Here is a 23,011-nt window from a genome sequence, read left to right as displayed (position 1 = left end):
TAAAGGATCCATTGTGGATAGAGTATATTTTACCTATTGTGTTTTCTATGGTCAGCACAGATATTTTTTCCCATTTCTCACTTCCTAACACGGTTAAAAATTTCGAGGTGCTCATCTGTAATTTTTTGGTTCATTGCTTATTTTTTTCTCCATTTCAAAGAACTGTAGATGTTTGAAATTGGCTTTTATGGCAACTAAAATAAGAATTTTTTTTTTCTAAGTCATTAATACCCTTCCTCTAAATTTGCTTGCTATTCTCCAGCTATGACTGGAAAGACCAGACCAACTGCAGGTTCTCTTCCTTCTCATCTGTATTTTCACACACTACAGATCATAATGCTATGATCACATTTTTCCCCACACATTGTAGTAAGATACAGAGTTACAATATTCCGTATTTTAAATATGCTTGGTAGGCCATCTTAACTATTTCTTTTATTCAGGCAGAACCCTATCAGAATGGCATGACAATCTTCCTTTTAAATAACGAGGCCAACACATTACATTTTTAAATAATGATCAAGGAATTTTTTTATTCATTAAGTTTCAGTATCATTACAGAAAATGTTATGGTACAGAATTGTTTAACATTATTTTGTCTTTGCTCTTGATTTCCACATGAATGCTGGTAACACTAATATCTGTACAAGATCAGTCTTTGATTTTATTTTTTTGTTCTGTACAATTTTAAATGTATTGGTTAAAAAGGCTGTCAGCACTTAAGGAAGCATTTTTTCTTCAGTTTGTTTGTTCAAATAAAAGGTGTCCAGTTACTGCCCAAGAGTACTGTGCCGTGAGGCTATTGGGGCGAGAAACCTCCCTGGATGCTCTGCAGGGGATGGTTCTTGAGGCAAGGCAGAGCCTCCACCCAGTCAGTCTTCTTTTGGCACTGTGCACATAAACACGAGATACATGAGAAAGAACAAGCAAAAGCTCTCTGTAAAGCAGTTATGAAGCATACTAAGAAGGGAAATCCAAGTGTTGCCTACGCTAGTATAAAAGCAGACAGCCTTGATTTAAGAGCATAAGTAGTTGTATTTTAAAGATGAGAAAAACACAAGTTCTGCAGGCACCTACCGCTGTCTACTAAAAGCTATCGCTATCAGACCTAGCATTGAACACACAAAGCAATTTGCAAGAAAGGAAAAATTTGCCTTGATATAATCAGAATAGAATCGTCTGTTAAGATTTATTTTTAGGTGTTTTTTTCTTTAAAAGATATTTAAATTCATTTGAAATATAGTTCAAGATGTTGACTATACAGATCAACTTTTATCCAAATCGGGAAAACTAGCTGTGCTGTTGCATATTACAGGATACAGTCAATGATATGTGGACATGCATCAAAGCTTTCTCCTGCTGGTGACCATCATAGCCGTCCAATGACCATGACATCCACCACCTCGCCTTTGTGGAGCTCCACGTACTGTTCTGTCTTTGGAGGTAGCATCAACAATCCATTGGCACTGCGCATGCTCATCAGACGGCTGCTCATTTGATTACCTAGAAAGAAATACTCTTATTACAGCAGCACAAGCATCATGGCATATACATTTGGGCCCTTGTAGACCTTTTCAAAATGTAAACAGACAGAAATGCAGGTCTTCAAGAGGAGAAGGGATGATCAAACTTTCCAGTACCTTTTTCAGGTGGCCATGCTATTATATCCTACCACCTGCTCATTCAAACTTTAAAAATAAACATTAGAAATTCTTGCTTGAGAGAGTAAAACCAGGATTTTACAGCATTACGCAAAATGCCATAGAATTTCTCAATTCAGGCTGAAATGTTATGCGTGTCTGAAAAGGTAGGCTTTAAAAAAAGTATTAAAATAATAATGACAATAATGGTAGCAGCTACCATTTCTTTACTAAGTGCCAAAGTACTAGGCACTTTACTTAAATACCTTTTTTGATTCTCACAAGACTCAAAAAATTTTTAGGTAACTTGCCTAGGGTCCTGCTAACAAGGTTGGTGGCCAATTTGAATGCAGTTCTCTCTGATGGCAAAGCCCATGAACTTAGTCGCTGTTAGTTGATGTTTTCACTTGGTAGGATCTTTGTTTAAAGAGTACTACAATTTTTCTGGAGTCATATCAAAAGTTAGGCAAAATATGAGTAGGGAAGTTGGGAATAACAGTTTAAAGTCTAGTGGAGGTTACTATAGAACTCTGAATTATCAATATTGATTTCTCTGCCCTTCAAATTTACCGATAACTAGCGTATGGTAGAGGCTACAGAGAACCAAATTATAAATTGGGCTTTCATCTCACATTTCAAGATGGTATAGCTAGAATCTCCTCCTTTTCCTACAAAGTTATACTCAGAACTTATTGGCTGAACAAACATATCAAATCTTCTGTAATTCCAGATTTATTACAGGACATTAGTCAATGATATGTGGACATTCTAAATGTTTATCTAGAAAATATGGCTCAATAAAATAAGTAAAATTCTAATAGTTATTTTTTAACTTTTGCTATACTGTTTAGGAATAATTTAACTCATCTAACTTTTCAAAAAGGAAAATGTATAATAATTACAAAATCAGTTATAACCAAGGAAGATTATATATAAGTTTGTGTTTTAACAGGATAGGTGTCTAGGAATATCTGCAGATGTGAATGACTAACCTGTACTCTGTGCCCAAGGTAGTGGTTCTTGGTGATGCCAAGTTAGTATACACCGATGGTATTCTGGACGAGGATCAAGTTTTACATCACATGATAACTACAGAATAAAGAAGAAAAGAAAACAAACTTGGTCACCTGATCATCTCACAAAAATACAAGACAGTAGGGGTTGTGCAAAGAATACAGTGGACATGGAGACTAACCTTGGTATATTGTTGTTGCTGTCACTACCACCTTATGTTCTTTTTCTTTTTAAGTAATATTTAATCAAAAATGTATTTTTTCTTTTGACACAAGGTCTCACTCTGTTACCCAGGCTGGAGTGCAGTGGCATGATCATAGCTCACTGCAGCCTTGACCTCCTGGGCTCAAGTGATCCTTCTGCCTTGGCCTCCTGAGTAGCTGGGACTACATGCATGTGCCACCACACCTGAATAATTTTTATTTTTTTTGTAGAGATGGCATCTTGCTATGTTGCTCAGGCTGGTCTTGAACTCCTGGGCTCAAGCGATCCTGCCACCTGGGCCTCCCAGAGTGCTGGAATCATAAGCATGAGCCACCATGCCTGGCCACCTTATATTCTTAATACAGGAAGTCCAGAGGTTGGGTTGCTCTGGCGAAAAGAGAAAAGAAGGCTAAGAAGCTGGTGTTCAGCTTTTGTCTGTCTGGGAAAGGCTTTATTTCTCCCTCATTCCTGGAGGATAGCTTTGCTGCATGTAGTATTTCTGGTTGGCATTTTTTTTCTTTCAGCACTTTATATACATCATTCCCTTCCCTTCTGGCCTGTAAGGTTTCTGCAGATAAATCTACTGCTAGTCTAATGTGGACTTCCTTGTATGTGACTTGACGCTTTTCTTTTGCTGTTATTATAATTCTTTGTCTTTAACTTTTGACAAATTGGGGAGGATCTTTTGGGTTGAATATATTTGGAGACCTTTGAACTTCCTGGATCTGGATGTCTATCTCTCTCAACAGATTTGGGAAGTTTTTCAGCTAGTATTTCATTAAATAAGTTTCCTATCCTCTTTTCCTTCTCTTCTTCTTCTGGACTCTGATGATAAAAATATTTGTTGATTCAAATTCAGGAAATACAGAGAACACCACAAGGATATTCCTCCAGAAGAGCAACCCCAAGGCACATAATCATCAGATTCAGCAAGGTTGAAATGGAGGAAAAAATGTTAAAGGCAGCCAGAGAGAAAGGCTGGGTTACCCACAAAGGGAAGCCCATCAAAATAATAGTGGATCTCTCAGCAGAAACCCTACAAGCCAGAAGACAGTGGGGGCCAATATTCAACATTCTTAAAGAAAAGAATTTTCAACCCAGAATTTCATATCCAGCCAAACTAAGCTTCATAAGTGAAGGAGAAATAAAATCCTTTACAGACAAGCAAATGCTGGGAGACTTGTCATCACCAGACCTGCCTTACAAGAACTCCTGAAGGAAGCACTAAACATGGAAAAGAATAACTGGTACCTGCCACTGCAAAAATATGCCAAATTGTAAAGACCATTGATGCTATGAAGAAACTGCATCAACCAATGGGCAAAATAACCAGCTAGCATCATAATGACAGGATCAAATTCACACATAACTATTAACCTTAAATATAAATGGGCTAAATGCCCCAATTAAAAGACATAGACTGGCAAATTGGATAAAGAGTCAAGACCCATCAGTGTGCTGTATTCAGGAGACCCATCTCACACGCAAAGGCACAAATAGGCTCAAAATAAAGGTTTTGAGGAAGATCTAACAAGCAAATGGAAAGCAAAAAACAGCAGGGGTTGCAATCCTAGTCTCTGATAACCAACAAAGATCAAAAGAGACAAAGAAGGCCATTACATAATGGTAAAGGGATCAATTCAACAAGAAGAGCTAACTATCCTAAATATATATGCACCCAATACAGGAGCACCCAGATTCATAAAGCAAGTTCTTAGAGACCTACAAAGAGACTTAGACTCCCACACAATAATAATGGGAGACTTTAACACCCCATTGTCAATATTAGACAGATCAACAAGACAGAAAATTAACAAGGATATCCAGGACTTGAACTCAGCTTTGGACCAAGGAGACCTAATAGACATCTACAGAACTCTCCACCCCAAATCAACAGAATGTACATTCTTCTCAGCAACACATCGTACTGATTCTAAAATTGACCACATAATTGGAAGTAAAACACTCCTCAGCAAATGTAAAAGAACAGAAATCACAACAAACTGTCTCTCAGATCACAGTGCAATCAAATTAGAACTCAGGATTAAGAAACTTACTCAAAACCACACAACTACATGGAAACTGAACAACCTGCTCCTGAATGACTACTGGTAAATAATGAAATGAAGGCAGAAATAAAGATGTTCTTTGAAACCAATGAGAACAAAGACATGACATACCAGAATCTCTGGGACACGTTTAAAGCAATGTGTACAGGGAAATTTATAGCACTAAATGCCCACAAGAGAAAGCAGGAAAGATCTAAAATCAACATCCTAACATCACAGTTTAAAGAACTAGAGAAGCAAGAGGAAATAAATTCAAAAGCTAGAAGAAGGCAAGAAATAACTATGATCAGAGCAGAACTGATGGAGACAGAAACACAAAAAACCCTTCAAAAAAATCAATGAATCCAGGAGCTGGTTTTTTGAAAAGATCAACAAAATAGACTCTTAGCAAGACTAATAAAGAAGAAAAGAGAGAAGAATCAAATAGATGCAATAAAAAATGATAAAGGGGATATCACCACTGATCCCACAGAAATACAAACTACCATCAGAGAATACTGCAAACACCTCTATGCAAATAAACTAGAAAATCTAGAAGAAATGGATAAATTCCTCAACACACACACCCTCCCAAGACTAAACCAGGAAGAAGCTGAACCTCTGAACAGACCAATAACAGGCTCTGAAATTGTGGCAATAATCAATAGCTTACCAACCAAAAAGAGTCCAGGACCAGACGGATTCACAGCCGAATTCTACTGGAGGTACAAGGAGGAACTGGTACCATTCCTTCTGAAACTATTCCAATCAATAGAAAAACAGAGAATCCTCCCTAACTCATTTCATGAGGCCAGCATCATCCTCATACCAAAGCCGGGCAGAGACACAACAAAAAAAGAGAATTTTAGACCAATATCCTTGATGAACATTGATGCAAAAATCCTCAATAAAATACTGGCAAACCAAATCCAGCAGCACATCAAAAAGCTTATCCACCATGATCAAGTGGGCTTCATCCCTGGGATGCAAGGCTGGTTCAATATACGCAAATCAATAAATGTAATCCAGCATATAAACAGAACCAAAGACCAAAACCACATGATTATCTCAACAGATGCAGAAAAGGCCTTTGACAAAATTCAACAACCCTTCATGCTAAAAACTCTCAATAAATTAGGTATTGATGGGACGTATCTCAAAATAATAAGAGCTATCTATGACAAACCCACAGCCAATATCATACTGAATGTGCAAAAACTGGAAGCATTCCCTTTGAAAACTGGCACAAGACACGGATGCCCTCTCTCACCACTCCTATTCAACATAGTGTTGGAAGTTCTGGCCAGGGCAATTAGGCAGGAGAAGGAAACAAAGGGTATTCAATTAGGAAAAGAGGAAGTCAAAGTGTCCCTGTTTGCAGATGACATGATTGTATATCTAGAAAACCCCATTGTCTCAGCCCAAAATCTCCTTAAGCTGATAAGCAACTTCAGCAAAGTCTCAGGATACAAAATCAATGTGCAAAAATCACAAGCATTCCTATACACCAATAACAGACAAACAAAGAGCCAAATCACGAGTGAACTCCCATTCACAATTGCTCCAAAGAGGATAAAATACCTAGGAATCCAACTTACAAGGGATGTGAAGGACCTCTTCAAGGAGAACTACAAACCACTGCTCAAGGAAATAAAAGAGGATACAAACAAATGGAAGAACATTCCATGCTCATGGGTAGGAAGAATCAATATTATCAAAATGGCCATACTGCCCAAAGTAATTTATAGACTCAATGCTATCCCCATAAAGCTACCACTGACTTTCTTCACAGAATTTGAAAAAACTACTTTAAATTTCATATGGAACCAAAAAAGAGCCTGCATTGCCAAGACAATCCTAAGCAAAAACAACAAAGCTGGAGGCATCACGCTACTTGACTTCAAACTATACTACAAGGCTATAGTAACCAAAACAGCATGCTACTGGTACCAAAACAGATATATAGACCAATGGAACAAAACAGAGGCCTCAGAAATAACACCACACATCTACAACCATCTGATCTTTGACAAACCTGACAAAAACAAGCAATAGGGAAAGGATTCCCTATTTATTAAATGGTGCTGGGAAAACTGGCTAGCCATAAGTAGAAAGCTGAAACTGGATCCCTTCCTTACACCTTATACAAAAATTAATTCAAGATGGATTAAAGACTTAAACGTTAGACCTAAAACCATGAAAACCCTAGAAGAAAACCTAGGCAATACCATTCAGGACACAGGCATGGGCAAGGACTTCATGACTAAAACACCAAAAGCAATGGCAACAAAAGTCAAAATTGACAAATGGGATCTAACTAAACTAAAGAGCTTCCACACAGCAAAAGAAACTACCATCAGAGTGAACAAGCAACCTACAGAATGGAAAAAATTTTTTACAATATACCCATCTGACAAAGGGCTAATATCCAGAATCTACAAAGAACTTAAACAAATTTACAAGAAAAAAAAACCCCATCAAAAAGTGGGCAAAGGACATGAACAGACACTTCTCAAAAGAAGACATTTATTACAGCCAATAGACATGTGAAAAAATGCTCATCATGACTGGTCATTAGAGAAATGCAAATCAAAACCACAATGAGATACCACCTCATGGCAGTTAGAATGGTGATCATTAAAAAGTCAGGAAACAACAGATGCTGGAGAGGATGTGGAGAAACAGGAATGCTTTTACACTGTTGGTGGGAGTGTAAATTAGTTCAACCATTGTGGAAGACAGTGTGGAGATTCCTCAAGGATCTAGAACTAGAAATACCATTTGACCCAGCCATCCCATTACTGGGTATATACCCAAAGGATTATAAATTATTCTACTATAAAGACACATGCACATGTATGTTTATCGTGGCAATAGCAAAGACTTGGAACCAACCCAAATGTCCATCAATAATAGACTGGATAAAGAAAATGTGGTGCATATACACCATGGAATACTATGCAGCCATAAAAAGGGATAAGTTCATGTCCTTTGCATGGACATGGATAAAGCTGGAAACCATCATTCTCAGCAAACTAGCACAAGGACAGAAAACCAAACACCGCGTGTTCTCACTCATAAGTGGGAGTTGAACAATGAGAACACACGGACACAGGGAGGGGAACATCACACACTGGGGCCTGTCGGGGGGTTGGGGGGGGAATAGCATTAGGAAAAATACCTAATATAAATGACAAGTTGATGGGTGCAGGAAACCAACATGGCACATGTATACCTATGTAACAAACCTGCACGTTGTGCACATGTACCCCAGAAGTTAAAGTATAATAAAAAAAAATTTGTTGACTTAATGATGATGGCCCATAAGTCTTACAGGCTTTCTTCATTCTTTTTCATTGTTATTTCTTTTTTTCCCCTTCAGAGTGGGTAATTTCAAATGACCTATCTTCAAGTTCAGAAAGTCTTTGGCTTGACAAAGTCTGTTGTTGAAGCTCTCTATTGCATTTTTTATTTCATTTATTGAATTCTTCAACTGTAGGATTTCTTTTTTTTTTATGATTCCTATCTCTGCTGAATTTCTCATTTATATCATAAATTGTTTTCCTGATTCTGTTGACTTGTCTCTATTTATTTTTTCTTATATCTCATTGAATTTCCTTCAGATAATTATTTTGCATTTATTTTCCAGCAGGTTATTGATTTTCTTTTCATTTGGGTCTGTTACTAGAGACCCATTATGTTCCTTTGGTGGTGTTATATTTGCTTGCTTTTTTGTGTTTCTTGTAAGCCTGCATGAATCTGTGCACCTGGTAGAACTATTCTTTCTTCCAATCTTTCTGGTTTCCATAGAAAAAGTCTTTCATTTGCAGTTGGGTTTTAGTGTGCCAGCTGGGAAGGGTGTGGTGACTTTTTCAATAGGTATAGTGGTATAGTTTCCATGCAGCATCTTCAGGTGCATTCAGGGCGAGCAGTAACTGTGGGTGCCTCAGTTACCTAGTCCATAGAAGTTTGTGGCGGTAGTGGTGGTGGTGGCATAGTTTGCTAATATTCAGTGTTAAGGGCTTTTAGTGTCTTCCTTATTCTTATTTTCTCCACAATGGGAAGATATAGCCTAGGAAGATCCCTCTTTGTGTCAAATCTGACATGGCCTTCAAGAAGGCCTACTGCAGCACCAGGTTCCTGGTACAGGTGCTTAGAGTGGATGTGGGGCCAAGGTCCTAGGCTAAGGGTCTTGTGAACCCATTGTGGCACCTGGGTCTTGGGGTGCTTGTTTTCTTCCTGTGGTAGTTTTGCATGTAGGTTGTCCACAGAGCCAGGGTCTGTGACTTTGGGTACCCCTTAGCAGCTTGGGTTCAGGTGGCTGAGTTGTAGCTATGATTCTGCCCCTGGGGGGCAGGGCACAGCTCTGGCCTGACTCCAGAGAAGAAGGGTTGCCCCTGGACGTTTGGGGCTGGGGAGCAGGCTATTGTTGCTATCTAGGAATCTGAGTCAATAGGCTTAGTGGCAACCTAGGTCCCAGGGGATGAGGCAGCATGTAGTAGTGACTGTAGACCCTGTGCTGGTGGGGCTTGGTAGAATCCCAGACTTTGTGCAGCCAGGTGCAGCAACAATAAGTAATCCAGACTGGTGGAGCACTGCTGTCATTTGGGCCCTGGGGTGGGGGCAGTAAATAGCATAGCAATGACTGCACTTCCTAGGAAGAGGTGTTTCTCAGCTGCTCAGACACTAGGGGGCTAGTCTAGCTTCAGGAAAGGAGAGTAGGAAGTTGTTTGACCCGTAGGATGAGGTGTCTCAGCTCAATCACTGCTCTGTTTCCCTGGGTTGTGGGTACTACATCGGCATAGTTCTGGATGCCCAGCTGCTCAGTTCAGCCAGGGCACCTAGGGGCTATGTGCTACTTCAGCTCAGGCCTTGGGGACATGAATGTTCTGGGTGGCTCTGGCACTTTTTCTCTGGGATAGAGGGTGCTGCTTTAGCTTAGGTACAAGAGTGCATGATTACTTTGGGCAGCAAGAGCATCATTTCCTGGGATGCTGGGTGCTGGTTCAACTTAGGCTAGTACATGACTGAACTTAGGGAGGCATGACTGCTCTGAGCAGCCAAGATACTGTTTTCCTAGGAGGCAGTATATGGCTTTAGCTCTGGCTGAGGGGGATGCGGTGGGGGGCGGGCTGGGTGGAGTAGCTCCACCTCTATTTGGCTCCGCTGGGAAAGTTGTAACAGCTGCTGCATCTCAGCCTGTGGATGTTAGGCCACAGTGTTGGGGTAGCATTGGGGATGAAGGGGTGCTGTGATTACTTGCTCCCAGAGCAAGAAAAACTCTAGCCATAGTTCCAATTCCAACATGGTGTAATGCAGTAGTTGCATAGGCCACAGAGGTTGGAGTATAGTGTTGGCTCCTTTACTGGGGGGGAGCATAGCTCTGTGGACTCCAGGCAGTTCCTTCAGCTGGGCTTCATGCTTGTGAGGGCTGCAGGGTTTCCCACTGTGAGGTCTGTAGGTGTCCAAAGTGTTGATGGGGGTTGCTGGGATCCTCTGCTTAACTCCTTGCCAAGGGAGTTCTTCCTGGTTCCCAGCTGATCCAGCTGGGGGATGCGATGATGGAGGCCTGGTGTTTCCTTCTGTTCTTGATGTGACCATCCTGAGTTTCAGTGCTCACCAGGGTTTCTGTTACTCCACCGATACACTCTGCTGCTCTTCTTCAGTTTTTTTTCATTAAAATGCAGTTATTTATTCATTGTTCTGGCTGTGTTTGTGAGAGGGGAATGGGCATCAGGGACTTATAGTTGGCTATCCTCTAGAACATGCTTTCTCCCTTTTCTGTCTCTTAATCACTGCTTGAGATAAGTTGTTAATACTAATGGGAGTTACTCCAGGTATGTTTCTAGTGAAAAAAGTTGAGAACAAGGGTGGTAGAGTGCTTCAATGGGATATTAAGGGAACACATGATAGAATGTCCTTGCATGGAAACACGGGGTCAATAATTCTATTTGATGATTTGCTAGGATTGTGTTCCTTTCTTTTTTTTTTTTTTTTTTTTTACCAGATGCTTTGGAAGTGTTTCTTATTGTGTACTGAAAATTAGAAGATTTTCACCTCCAACCATAAGTGACCAAGGAAATAAGGGAAATGTTTGTTTCCTTATTTTAGGAAACAAACCTAAAATGATGCTCTTCTGAATGCTTTGATATGAAAGGATGACATTTTATTTTCATTAATTTTTTTACATTTTCTTTTTGTTAATTTTTTAGAGGCAGAGTGTTGCTGTGTTGCCCAGGCTGGTCTCAAACACTTGGCTTCATGCAATCCTCCTGCCTGAGCCTCCTGAGGAGCAGGGATTACAGGCGAGTGCCACTGTGCCTAGCAAGGATGACATTTTCTGCCCTGACACATAGAATGGCCACATCAGAGTCCAACAGTATGATTTACCAACAGCAGCATTTAACACTGACTCCCACTTCCTGAAAGCAGCAAGCATTGGTAAAGGCAATGACTGTGGCATCTATTCTGAAGAACAGTAATAAGTGGTGTGTGTAAGCTGCATCTTTTATGGTCAGAAAGGAGAGATAAGACTTATCACGTTTCAAGGAAGTATATGTTTATGCTTTAAAGTGGCAGTTGTGTCAGTACTGATGTGGGGGTGATTTGGAAAGCTAAGAAACAAAAGAAACAAATAGCCAAGCATACTGATGACCCATACTGGCAGTCCCAGTGACACTGCTGTGGGAGAAAGGCATTTGACTGATTTTTTGACCACTTCTTAACATCCTTTGCTGATAGGAAATGGACACCATCAGGAACAACAAACATATCAAGCATCAGTCTGATTACAAAGTACCATCTCATCTTTGTTGTCAGAATAGATGGCTGCTATAATGTCTGTTTTAAAGAAGAGATGGTGGATGTTACAATGAGAAATAAATGAAAGAATTCATAAGAGATCTGCAAGTCAAAGGGAAGCCTTCTTTCTCTCTCTCTTATAATAATGTGAATTTTTATTTCCTTAATTTAGTAAATACGAAGATAGTAAATTCAGTATTATTGGTTTGACTGTCCAAATCTAAGCTTTATGACTCTGACTTCTGACTTGATCAGAATACTTTTTGTTCATGGATGGTTTTTATTTCTTTTTCCACTTAATTTCAAATTTGATTATCACTGTGATTATTGAAAAAAACTCCAGTTAAATTTTTCATGAAATTTTAAGAAAAGGAGATTGTTTCATATCCTAGTCCACAAAGTTCTTAGCATTTAAACAGTCAATGTTAAGACTATTGAAAGCCTAGATTTTCTTAATGTTTTATCCTATGTATTCTCAGTGTAATTTTTTAAAAATATTTTATCTTTTTATTTTTATTTTGAGATGAAGTTTTGCTCTTGTTTCTCAGGCTGAAGTGCAATCGCATAATCTCGGCTCACTGCAACCTCCGCCTCCCGGGTTCAAGCAATTCTCCTGCCTCAGCCTCCTGAATAGCCGGGATTACAGGTGCCCACTACCACGCCCAGCTAATTTTTTCTATTTTTAGTAGAGACGGGGTTTCACCACGTTGGCCAGGCTGGTCTTGAACTCCTGACCTCAGGTGATCCACCTGCCTCGGCCTCCCAAAGTGCTGGGATTACAGGCGCGAGCCATTGAGCCTGGCCTAATATTTTATCTTTTATGTTTTTTGTTCTTCCTGTCAACTAATCATAGCATTCTGCCATATTTGAATTTACTTCGGAACTCTTGGAAAGTAATGGTTTGGTACTGTAGTTTATATTGCTAAGAACATTATTCATTAGTCACAGAGAAAGTGTATAACATAATTAGTTGTGTTGGTGGAGAAGGAGACCTAATTTCCAAGTGACTTTTACCATGGTATATTTCTCGGCCTTAGCAGTTCTCTTCTAAACAATATGGTTACCCTTTCCCTGAATCACCAGGGTCTCTTTGTAGTCCTTTGTCTTCTTCTGAATTGTTTAAAATTTATCGTTGAAGTCACAGAAAAAGTGAGCAGGTTAATTGCTGTCCCTGTGAGTTTGCATGGGGAAAAGAAAATTCTCCCTTGTTCCAGACAGGTCTAGTGTTAGGGTAGGGTCAGATATATCCTATCGACTGTTTTGTCCTTAAGTATCACTCAAGTTTTTAAGCCGTGCTCTCTGGACTCGTATATGGACTTCTATCTGGAGAAAATGATTCACTTTAGAAGTCATGAAGTAGGAGAATAAAAGGGACCCTTTCTCCTACATTTTCTAGTACACAGGGGAGAATATAATCACATTTTCCATCAAAACTAATAGAAAACTCTAGATGTTTATTTTGGACAGTTAGGAAATCATATCCCTAACTGTTACCAGGCTTCCATTTTGGTTTCTGGTCATTAGAAAGCATTACCCTTGCTTTGATGATGGTTGGCCGAGGATCCAAGATGCCCTGCATTTTCCTCAGTGCAGGCACAACAAAGAGATTGCAGGTGACCACAGCCGATACAGGATTCCCTGAAAGTCAACCAAGCAGTTATTTATAATACACTGTGTAACAATTTGCCAAATAATTATGTCTGTCTATATCTTCGGGTATCAGAATGTGATGGAAGTGACTAGGCACTATTTTTCCTCTTCTGAATCACCTTGAATCCAACCAGAACAGAGGTATAGTCAACTAAATGCCATGGGGGGTGTAAACATTTGCGTCTTTCAGTAAAATGGAGAATTCTGCTGCCCAGAAGCTGTTTAACGCCATTTGTTTCTGCTTTCCTGAGAGCCAGCTGAAAGCCATTACTAATCTTATTATCAAGATTACTCATTACTAATCTTGTTTTCAAGCCATTTACAAGTTTTATATATCTATTTGCTATTTTTTAAGCATTTAAAAATTATTATAGTATTACAAGCTTGGTTCCCAAACTGAGAAAATATAGATAAGCATAAGGAAACTTATTTATAATCTTCTCTACCTAGATATTTCTTTAAATTAAAAAAAAAACAACCAAATGATTTAAGAAGTGTTTTAAGGACCTGAAGATGAATACTGTTATGGATTGAATTCATATGATAAAGCTATAACTCCAATATGATTGACTGTATTTGGAGATAGGGCCTTTAAGGAGGTAATTAAGGTAAATAAGGTCATAAAGGTGTGGCCGTAATCCAATAGGACTGGTGTCCTTATAAAAAGAGGAAGAGACACCAGGAGTCTGCACACATACAGGAAAGATCATGTGAAGACACAGTGAAAAGGTTGCTGTCTACAAGCCAGGAAGAGAGGCCTCACCAGAAGCCAACCTTGCTGGCACCTTGATTTTGGACTTTCAGCCTCCAGAACTGTAAGAAAATACATTTCTGTTGTTTCAGCTACCCAGTCTATGGTATTCTGTCATGGCAGCCTGAGCAGAATACAAATACCACATTCTTTTAAAGTTATGAAAAGAATTTGAGGAATTCCACTATATCACTCCAAGAAGAAATCTAGGTGTGTCGTACACTTCAAAGGAGGAAGGGTGGGCTGTGAAGAAGCAAACAACCACTGGGCTGTAAATAACAGATTTGATTTCTTGTGTGGCATTATTATCTAACCAAGCTGTCTGATCTTGGCAAGTTTCAAAGTTTTTCGAGTCTAACTTTACTCATCTACGAAATGAAAGGTTTGGACTACATGATTCTCAAGATCTCTTCTGGTTCCAAAATTTCGATTGTTTTAATACTTTTATACAGTTCTATGTAAGCATGAATGTATAACCTGGAGTGGGGAATGGGCTACTAGATTTTTAGGTTCCCTTGGCATGGCTAAACACTGCTTATTGCATCATCAAGTCAAAAGGCAATGGTCAGTTTAACCTATTATTAGCTATAATCATACCTCCAATTCTCTTCTACCTGCAAAAGTGCTTAAGAATAGATTTTTTAAGGTGCAAAAAGTGACAAGTGATACTAATAGTTTCGATGGAAAAATGAGTTGCCCACAGAATAGCAGACTCTTAAAAAGAATCAATTACTTTCCCTTGCTTCAAAATATAAGTAGATAGAATATTTTTTTCTGGAAAAGCAAAAAAAAAACCCCAAACAAACAAATAAAAAAGCCATTGTAAATCAAGGATTATAAAATCCATATAATACTACTACCTTGTAACATTACTGTATAAAAAATGAAGTGGTGTAATTATTTTAGAGGCAGGGTCTTGCTATGTATGAAAAAGGACTGGAAGGACTGATATAAAAAACTTGTGATAGTGGTTTATCCATATGTGAGTGTTGGGGGATTATGGTTAACACTTTTTTATGCTTATCTGTATTTGCTGATTTTTACAATAGTGAGCATGTGTCACTCTAGCAATGTTAAAAATGTCCAAAAAAGCAAGTAAATATACAAAACTTTGATTTAAAACTTGTTGAGATTACGGATGGCTTTAAACACATGGCCTACAGGAAAGCAGAAATATACTTTTGAAATTGAACATCCTTGTAAAGCTGCGCATGGTGGCTCATGCCTGTAATCCCAAAACTTTGGGAGGCTGAGACGGGTGGATGGCTTGAGCTCAGAAGTTGAGACCAGCCCGGACAACATGGTGAAACCCTGTCTCTACAAAAAATACAAAAATTAGCCAGGGGTGGTAGCAAGCGCCTATAGTCCCAGCTACTTGGGAGGCTGAGGTGGGAGAATGGCTTGAGCCTAGGAGGCAGAGGTTGCAGTGAGCTGAGATCGCGCTGCTGCACTCCAACCTGGGTGACAGAGCCAGACCTTGTCTCAAAAACAAAACAAAACACACAAAAAACAAAAAACAAACAAAAACCATAACAACAAAAACAACAAGAAAGAAAATCCTTGTAAATGTAACCACTTTGCACATTCTACAATCTGAACATGTGAGTTTCTGCCGCCCTCTGTTGGTTCACTCAGGCTGAGCAGATAAGGTTTCAAATTAAAAGTAGGAATTTGAAAATAGGTTTTAATTTTATAACATCTTTGGCATAATGGTGAAATAGGCTCCCACAGTAACATTCTTTGTTACAATATCACTGATGGTCTGTAGGTTAAGTCATATCTTCTGTAGACAAAAGAGGCTCTTCCAGGCCAAATGAAGCTAGGAAAAGGAGCACATTTCTTTATACAATGGCTATCAGAGCATCCAAGGAATTATGAAAGGTCCTAAGGCGTTTCATGTTACAGATACATTCTGAGGACTATTTTACTTAAATGTTCTCTCTCTGAAAATTTTCTATATGATAGAAATCTAATCTCTTTTATGCTTATTGATAGGGGCTTAAAATGTTTTCAAAGTTTAACATTTTTCTGCCTGCTTCCATTTCTTTACATTTCCATTTTGAGATATACTTGACCTAAAAAACAAACAAAGATCCCAAAGCCATGAGATTTGTAAGTCTCAAAGAAATAGGTTATTTTCTAAAGGAATCTGTGCCAAAAAATAGAGAACTGAACAGAATGATCAGAGGATAATTTTAAAGTTAAAAAAAAAAAAAAACCAAACAGATGCACAATAAACTCTTTTAAAATTTATCAAGATTCACCATGATTTTACATAACCCAAAATCACAAAAAATTTGAATTTGAAAATCATTGTGAACTGAACCCGCTTTGCTCTTTCTATAATCTGAACATGTGAGTTTCTGCTCACGTTGGGACAAGGGTGGGAATGGGGAAGTTGTAGACTGATGATGAGTAGGATTTGGCTGAGAAGCACTAGTTCCAGTAGCCTGACCTTTCCTCTTCCCCCTCCCCGCAACCAGCCCAAATCTGGCAAGGACCAGAGGCAGGTTTGTATTTTTTGATTTGGTATTGGCTTGGGTGACTCAAGGCACTTTGGCCTCTAGAGTACAATAATTCTGGTTATGAGAGGTATTAGGCTGCTAACTTCGACCAATTTCCTATAAGGAAAAAGCAGGTGCTCCAGAAAGATCTAGTGACAGCTAACACTTGATGATCTTAGGATTTGGAATGTGCTTTGATATATATTATCTAATCTGACTTTCACGCCAACCCTATGAAGTAGATATTAGTATTATTTTATAGGTGAAGAAACTTCCTAGATAGGTTAAGTGATTGGTCATTTAGATAAAGCTGAGACTTGAGCCCAGGTCTTTCAGATTTCAAACCAGGTGGTCACATGAGAAGTCCAAAAAATTTTGGCTATTTTTTCAGAAAAAGGAAAGGAAACAATTTGTTATTCTTACCAGGTAGTGCAAAGATTATTTTTCTTACACCATCAATATCCAAAGTTGCAAATGTTGTTGGCAAGCTAGAAGAAAAAAAGAGTCACTTGTCAGTGATTGCTAAGCAATATGATGAATACATTAAGTACTCCAGTGTTTTTGTAATCCATACACTTATCATATAAAAAACACTTTTCTGTTGACTTGCCTTTACATCTTTATTCTCTGAAGTATTCCATAGACACTTAAATAAGTTTGTTTTTGGTATTTCCTGTTTTCAAGTAACCACACTTTCTGGTTTAAAGAAAACTACTTACTTTTTTTTTTTTCTTGCCAGTGCCACAGAAATGTACTCCAACTCTTGGAGTTTCCAAGTTTTCCCACCCCTCTAGTTAATAACGTTTATACTACTTTTGCTGGCGATTTACAACAATCATTCTTAAAAGCAGAAGACTGGCCAGGCATGGTGGCTCACGCCTGTAATCCCAACACTTTGGGAGGCTGAGGCAGGTGGATCACTTGAGGTCAGGAGTTTGAGACCAGCCTGGCCAACATGGTGAAACCCTGTCTCTACTAAAAATACAAAAATTTGCCAGGCATGGTGGTGTGCACCTGTAATCCCAGCTACTCAGGAGGCTGAGGCAGGAGAATCCCTTGAACCTGGGAGGCAGAGGTTGCAGCGAGCTGAGATGGCCACTGCACGCCAGCCTGGTCGACAGAGCAAGACTCCATCTCAAAAAAAAAAGAAAGCAGAAGATTACCTGATAATATGTCTATCAGATAGTTGCCTATTGTTCAAAATGAGTATTTTTTAACCTTTTTCTTTCAATCCTGCTCCTTCTGTATTAGCCTTTTAAAACTATCCTTAGCATAGACATAAACACTTCCCTCTTATCAAGACATTATTTTTTGAAATATCAAAATAAATAAAATATCATGACTAGACCAAAATTAATAGTTTTTTTTTTTTTTTTTTTGGAGATGGAGTTTCGCTCTTTGTTGCCCAGGCTAGAGTGCAATGGTGTGATCTCAGCTCATGGCAACCTCCGCCTCCCGGTTTCAAGTGATTCTCCTGCCTCAGCCTCCCGAGTAGCTGGGATTACAGGCATGTGCCACCACTCCCAGCTAATTTTGTATTTTAAGTGGAGACGGGGTTTCTCCATGTTGGTCAGGCTGGTCTTGAACTCCTGACCTCAGGTGATCCGCCCGCCTCGGCCTCCCAAAGTGCTGGGATTACAGGTGTGAGCCACCGTGCCCAGCCACAATGAATAGTAATTATAGTAATTTAAAAATATTCTCAAATTATACTTCCTCCATATTTTGACATGAACTCTTATCATAGGAGGTGGGGTGGAAGGAGTGAGTGGTATAGAGTGGGCAGTTGAGAATAGTGTTTTCTTTTCTATTAATTACCCTTTATATAGAATTTTAGCTAAAAAATCTCATTATATTAATGAACCTTAAGCAATGCAGAATTCTTAGGGCATACTTTTTTCATACAGATGAAATATTAACCTTTTAAGCACTCACACTGTTTTATTTTTACTCTTTTTGGAGGTTGATCTTTCAAAAATAGATCTCTCACTCATTACCTTTTGCAATAATACAGTGACACTGAGTTTTTTTGATGATTTATAGCCATCATTATTAATGTGTTCTACTCTGCTGTAATACAGTGATGTTAGGTCACAAGAGTACTATGGGTTGTTTTCACCCATAAACCATAACCCCACATTGCTATGTTTCTATAGTTCTTGTTTCTTGTTTCTTGTTTCTGTTTTTTTATTCCTTCCCAATTTTTTTTTTCCTGTGGCACCCTGTAATGCGAGACTGCTATCATCTTGACCATTAAAGCTGGTTTTAGGTTTGAGAACCAGAGAATAGTAGCAATAGTTATATTGTTAGAATGAACATAATAACAGTAATAATAAAAATATCTATTTTTATCTATTTATTTATTTTTTGAGACAAGGTCTTGATCTGTCACCCATGCTGGAGTGCAGTGGCTCGATCATGGCTCACTGCAGTCTCCATCTCCTGGGCTCAAGCAATCCTCCAGCCTCAGCCTTCTAGGTAGGTAGGACTACAGGCATGCACCACCATACTCAGCTACTTTCTTTTATTTTTAATAGAGATGAGGTCTCGCTACGTGCCCAGGCTGGTCTTGAACTCCTGAGCTCAAGTGATCCTCCCATCTCAGCCTCCCAAAGTACTGGGATTACAGGTGTGGGCCACCGGGCCTGGCTAAAATATCTATTTTTTAAGTAACATCTACGTATCACATTCATTATTTCATTTAAGTCTTGCAACAAGCTTATAAGGTAACAATTAGAATCCCATTTTATATGGAAACTGAGATTCAGAGAGATTAAGCAATGTGGTCCAAGTCACTCAGCTACTAAGTGGGGGAACACAGATTTGAACCAAGGTTGTTCTAACTTTAGCTTATATGTGGATAAAGATCTCACAGGATGGTTATGTGGTGTTAGTACATGATCTTTGGACATCTATTTTGGCTACTCTGAGGCTTTTCTTTTGCATACTTCCTGATTCTTTGCTGTGTTTTAGAAAAATGAGATTCGATTTTGATACTGATTTATGGATAGGTTATTTGGCAATGATTATTAGTGTGTGATGCAAATAATTTCAAAGATTTGTTCTTAATACAGCTATGCTCACTGTAGATGACCCAATAAAAACCCTGATTGGTAGATCTGGTTGCTGATACTCCAAATGCGTTTCTGAGTATCTTTGTCTCTAAAATGAAAGAGCTTAATTGCATTCTGAAAGCACTGTTACGTGGAAATAGCAAAGCCAGATTGTATTTGTGTGTTTTATATTTCTTTTGTTCTAATATTAAGTAGCAATTACCTTTAAGTTCTTATTACCTTTAGACAAGCATAAAATTCTGGTGAACTAAAAGAAGCCCATTTAAACTTCAAAACTACTTTATTTTAGCAAACCCACAGATAATAAGAATGAGGAGAGAATGTATAACACCTTCTTCCTTCCACTGCATTTAAAGCCCATTTAAATTACAGTGCCAATTTAAGCAATCTTTTGCATCTTGCAGATAGGTAATGTAATTTCTGTAAAGGTACTCATTTAAAAAAGGATTCCATTGCAAAAAATATTTTGTTATTATGCATTGCTATCATAAATGTCCTATTGCTAAACTGTGAATTTTTTTTAAGCTCTGGAAGCCATTTCCTTGGAACTCAAAACCTATTATTCAGTTCTCCTCTTGAGCTCAGACTATAACAGCATTTACACAATGGCTGAAGTCAGAGTGTTATGATTTTAAGGGAGGAAATTAAACGTTAGGAATTGATGAACTGCTAAAGTTGAAGTGAGTGGTAAATAACAGATTGAAAAAAAGAGTATAGAAGTTATCACAGGCACTGAGAATATTTTAAATGATAGATATTACACAAATAACTCTTCTCTAGAGGTAAGGGCAAGTTGTGTTTGCTTCTTTCCCTTTGCAAATAGAACAATCAATTAATTTTTTTTTTTTGAGGCAGGGTCTTACTCTGCTGCCCAGGCTGGAGTGCAGTGGCGCTATTATGGCTCATTGCCACCTCCGCTCCAAGTGATCCTCTCGCCTTAGCCTCCCAAGTAGCTGGGACTACAGGCATGTGCCACCACACCCGACTAATTTTTGTTTTTTTGTAGAGATGGGGTTTTGCCATGTTGCCCAGGTTGGTCTCCAACTTCTGGGCTCAAGCAAGCCACCCCCCACAGCCTCCCAAAATGCTGGGATTATAGGTGTGAGCCACTGCACTAGGCCCAATTCAATTTTTGAGGTTTTGAGAAACACATTGATATGCTTTTGGGATATCCTCTGTATCCTAATCAGATTAGTACTGCCCATGGGCTCAGAAAAAAAAAAAGCAGTTATACCCAATAGCATAATAATATTTGCGTAAGACAAAATCCAATAGTTTCTTTCTTTTCTTTTTTTCTTTTTTGAGACAAGGTCTCACTCTGTTACCCAGGCTGGACTGCAGCGGCATGATCTCGGCTCACTGCAACCTCTGCTACCCAGCTCAAGCGATTCTCCAGCCTCAGCCTCCCGTGTAGCCGGGACTAGAGGCACAAGTCACCAATGCCCGGCTAATTTTTGTATTTTTTATAGAGACGGGGTTTCTCGATGTTGCCCAGGCTAGTCTGGAACTCTTGAGTTCAAAGCAATCCGCCTGCTTCAGCATCCCAAAGTGTTGGGGATTACAGGCGTGAGCCACCATGCCCAGCCCCAATTCAACAGTTTCGATAATAAAAAGGCCCTATCAGCAGCAGCCATATTGGGGCATGCTCAACAGGTAACTACAGAAATATAAAGCCAAGAATTCTATCAAATTGTGCACAAAGCTTTAGGAATAATCTTAATTCTATACTAAAAATGGCCAAATCGTGGAGGTAAAGCCTGATCTCTATCCTAGAACTGATATGAGGTACTTATTAGGAGGGCTAGCTTGATACTTTAAAGGCTTTTGAAATTTGTTGATGGTACCCATACCTCACTTATAACAACTGAGAAGCCTCTACTCCATTCTCTCCTAGGGTTCATTGACAGTAAAGCATCATTACTGTTGTGCCTGACAGCATGGAGGTGTGCTGGAACTCTCAGCCATACAGTTGAGGTCTTTGAACAGGAAATCATAGGTTCATAGAGTAGCAAAGGTCTAAACAGATAAGACTATTTCTTAAAGATATGGCCATATCTTTCACTAACACCAACGTTTGGCAACCTTTGAGGATTTACAACTGACTTCAGGATCTCCATCAGCCCTTCTTTAGGGATTATTAATTTTTAAGAGATGTACAAATTCATGGTTATTTTTCTTAGTTATTTTTCTTTCCTCCTGGGGGCCAGTAGGAAGCAGTGTGAAAGCCTACTTAACGAAACATTCTTGCAAAGGAAAAAAAAAATTAAACCTGAATTTAATCAAGACTTTATATCTTTCAATCTATAGCATATATCAGAGACAGAGGAACATAACCTACAGAAGTAATCAGCCAAATCCATTCATCAGGACACATGATCCATTTTCTCTAGCAAGTCAATGGCACAACAACAACAAAAAGGGTGGGGGCAGAAAATGTTCTCATTTAATAGAGACTTAACAAACAAATACACTGACTCGACCTTAATGGAATCCTTATCAAACAAAACAATTATAAAAAGGCATTCTTTTTCTTGATATATGGGAGAAATTTGAATATGATCAGGGTATTAGATGATATTAAAGTATTATTTATTTTGTTAGATGAGATAATACTATGGTGATTAGGTAAGAGAATGCTATTGTTAGTATTATTATTTCAGATGTATACCAAAATGACATATCTAGAATTTGCTTTTAAACAATCCAGCCCTCCCTCCTCACAAAAAGGCAGGGTGGGGTGGGGGTATTGATAAAACAATTACAGAAAAATGTTGATAGTTACTGAAGCTGGGTGATGGGTACATGGTGTGGGGGTTCATTCCCTACTTTTGTGTATATTTCAGAGTTCTCATATTAATTATTTTTAAAAAGAGAGAAAGAAGCAGTTTGGGGAAAATGAGAAAAAGAGGAAGAAGGAACTAGGGATGAGAATTAAAAAGGAGAAAAAGTTTGGAAAGTTGCTATGTTTTGTTTATACCAAACTCATTGACTCATAAGGAAGATGAATTCCTATTTCATTAGAACCTGCACTTGTGCAAAGGATCCTAATATTATACTTCTTTTTTTTGGAATAGTTAATTCATAATAGGAAATGTAAAAAGAAGGCATTTAAAAGTTTGTTAGTTAAAGCAAGCCAAACCAACCCCATATATGAGATAACAAGATTATTTTCATACCCTGGTTTCATAAAAACCCTGCCAAAATGGATCTGAGCATGAAGATCAATGTCCAGCACCTGCTTGAGATAGTCCTGCAAACATTAAAAATAATCACTTTATTTTCAAACATTTTAATATTAGACTTTCAACACTTTAAATGAACATTAAAT

At 38.6% G+C, this 23,011-nt stretch overlaps 1 protein-coding gene across 13 annotated transcripts in view; it reads right to left on the bottom strand.

The window, feature by feature from the left end:
* Window positions 1-505: 505 nt before the first annotated feature.
* The window catches only part of GPHN (gephyrin), a 682,735-nt gene continuing 660,229 nt past the window's right edge, over window positions 506-23,011 (bottom strand). For all 13 annotated transcript variants that reach the window (XM_054448596.2, XM_063651689.1, XM_063651690.1 and 10 more), the window contains 5 exons: window positions 22,860-22,933; window positions 17,036-17,100; window positions 13,242-13,345; window positions 2,633-2,729; window positions 506-1,503 (listed from right to left, as the gene is read on the bottom strand). In XM_054448596.2, the coding sequence (XP_054304571.1) occupies window positions 1,370-1,503; window positions 2,633-2,729; window positions 13,242-13,345; window positions 17,036-17,100; window positions 22,860-22,933 (474 nt within the window). In that variant the 3' untranslated portion in view covers window positions 506-1,369. The remainder of the gene's footprint in view (window positions 1,504-2,632; window positions 2,730-13,241; window positions 13,346-17,035; window positions 17,101-22,859; window positions 22,934-23,011) is intronic.

The sequence above is a fragment of the Pongo pygmaeus genome, chromosome 15, assembly GCF_028885625.2.
Source record: "Pongo pygmaeus isolate AG05252 chromosome 15, NHGRI_mPonPyg2-v2.0_pri, whole genome shotgun sequence".
Taxonomy (NCBI): domain Eukaryota; kingdom Metazoa; phylum Chordata; class Mammalia; order Primates; family Hominidae; genus Pongo; species Pongo pygmaeus.
This window is presented reverse-complemented; position numbering and strand designations above follow the sequence as displayed.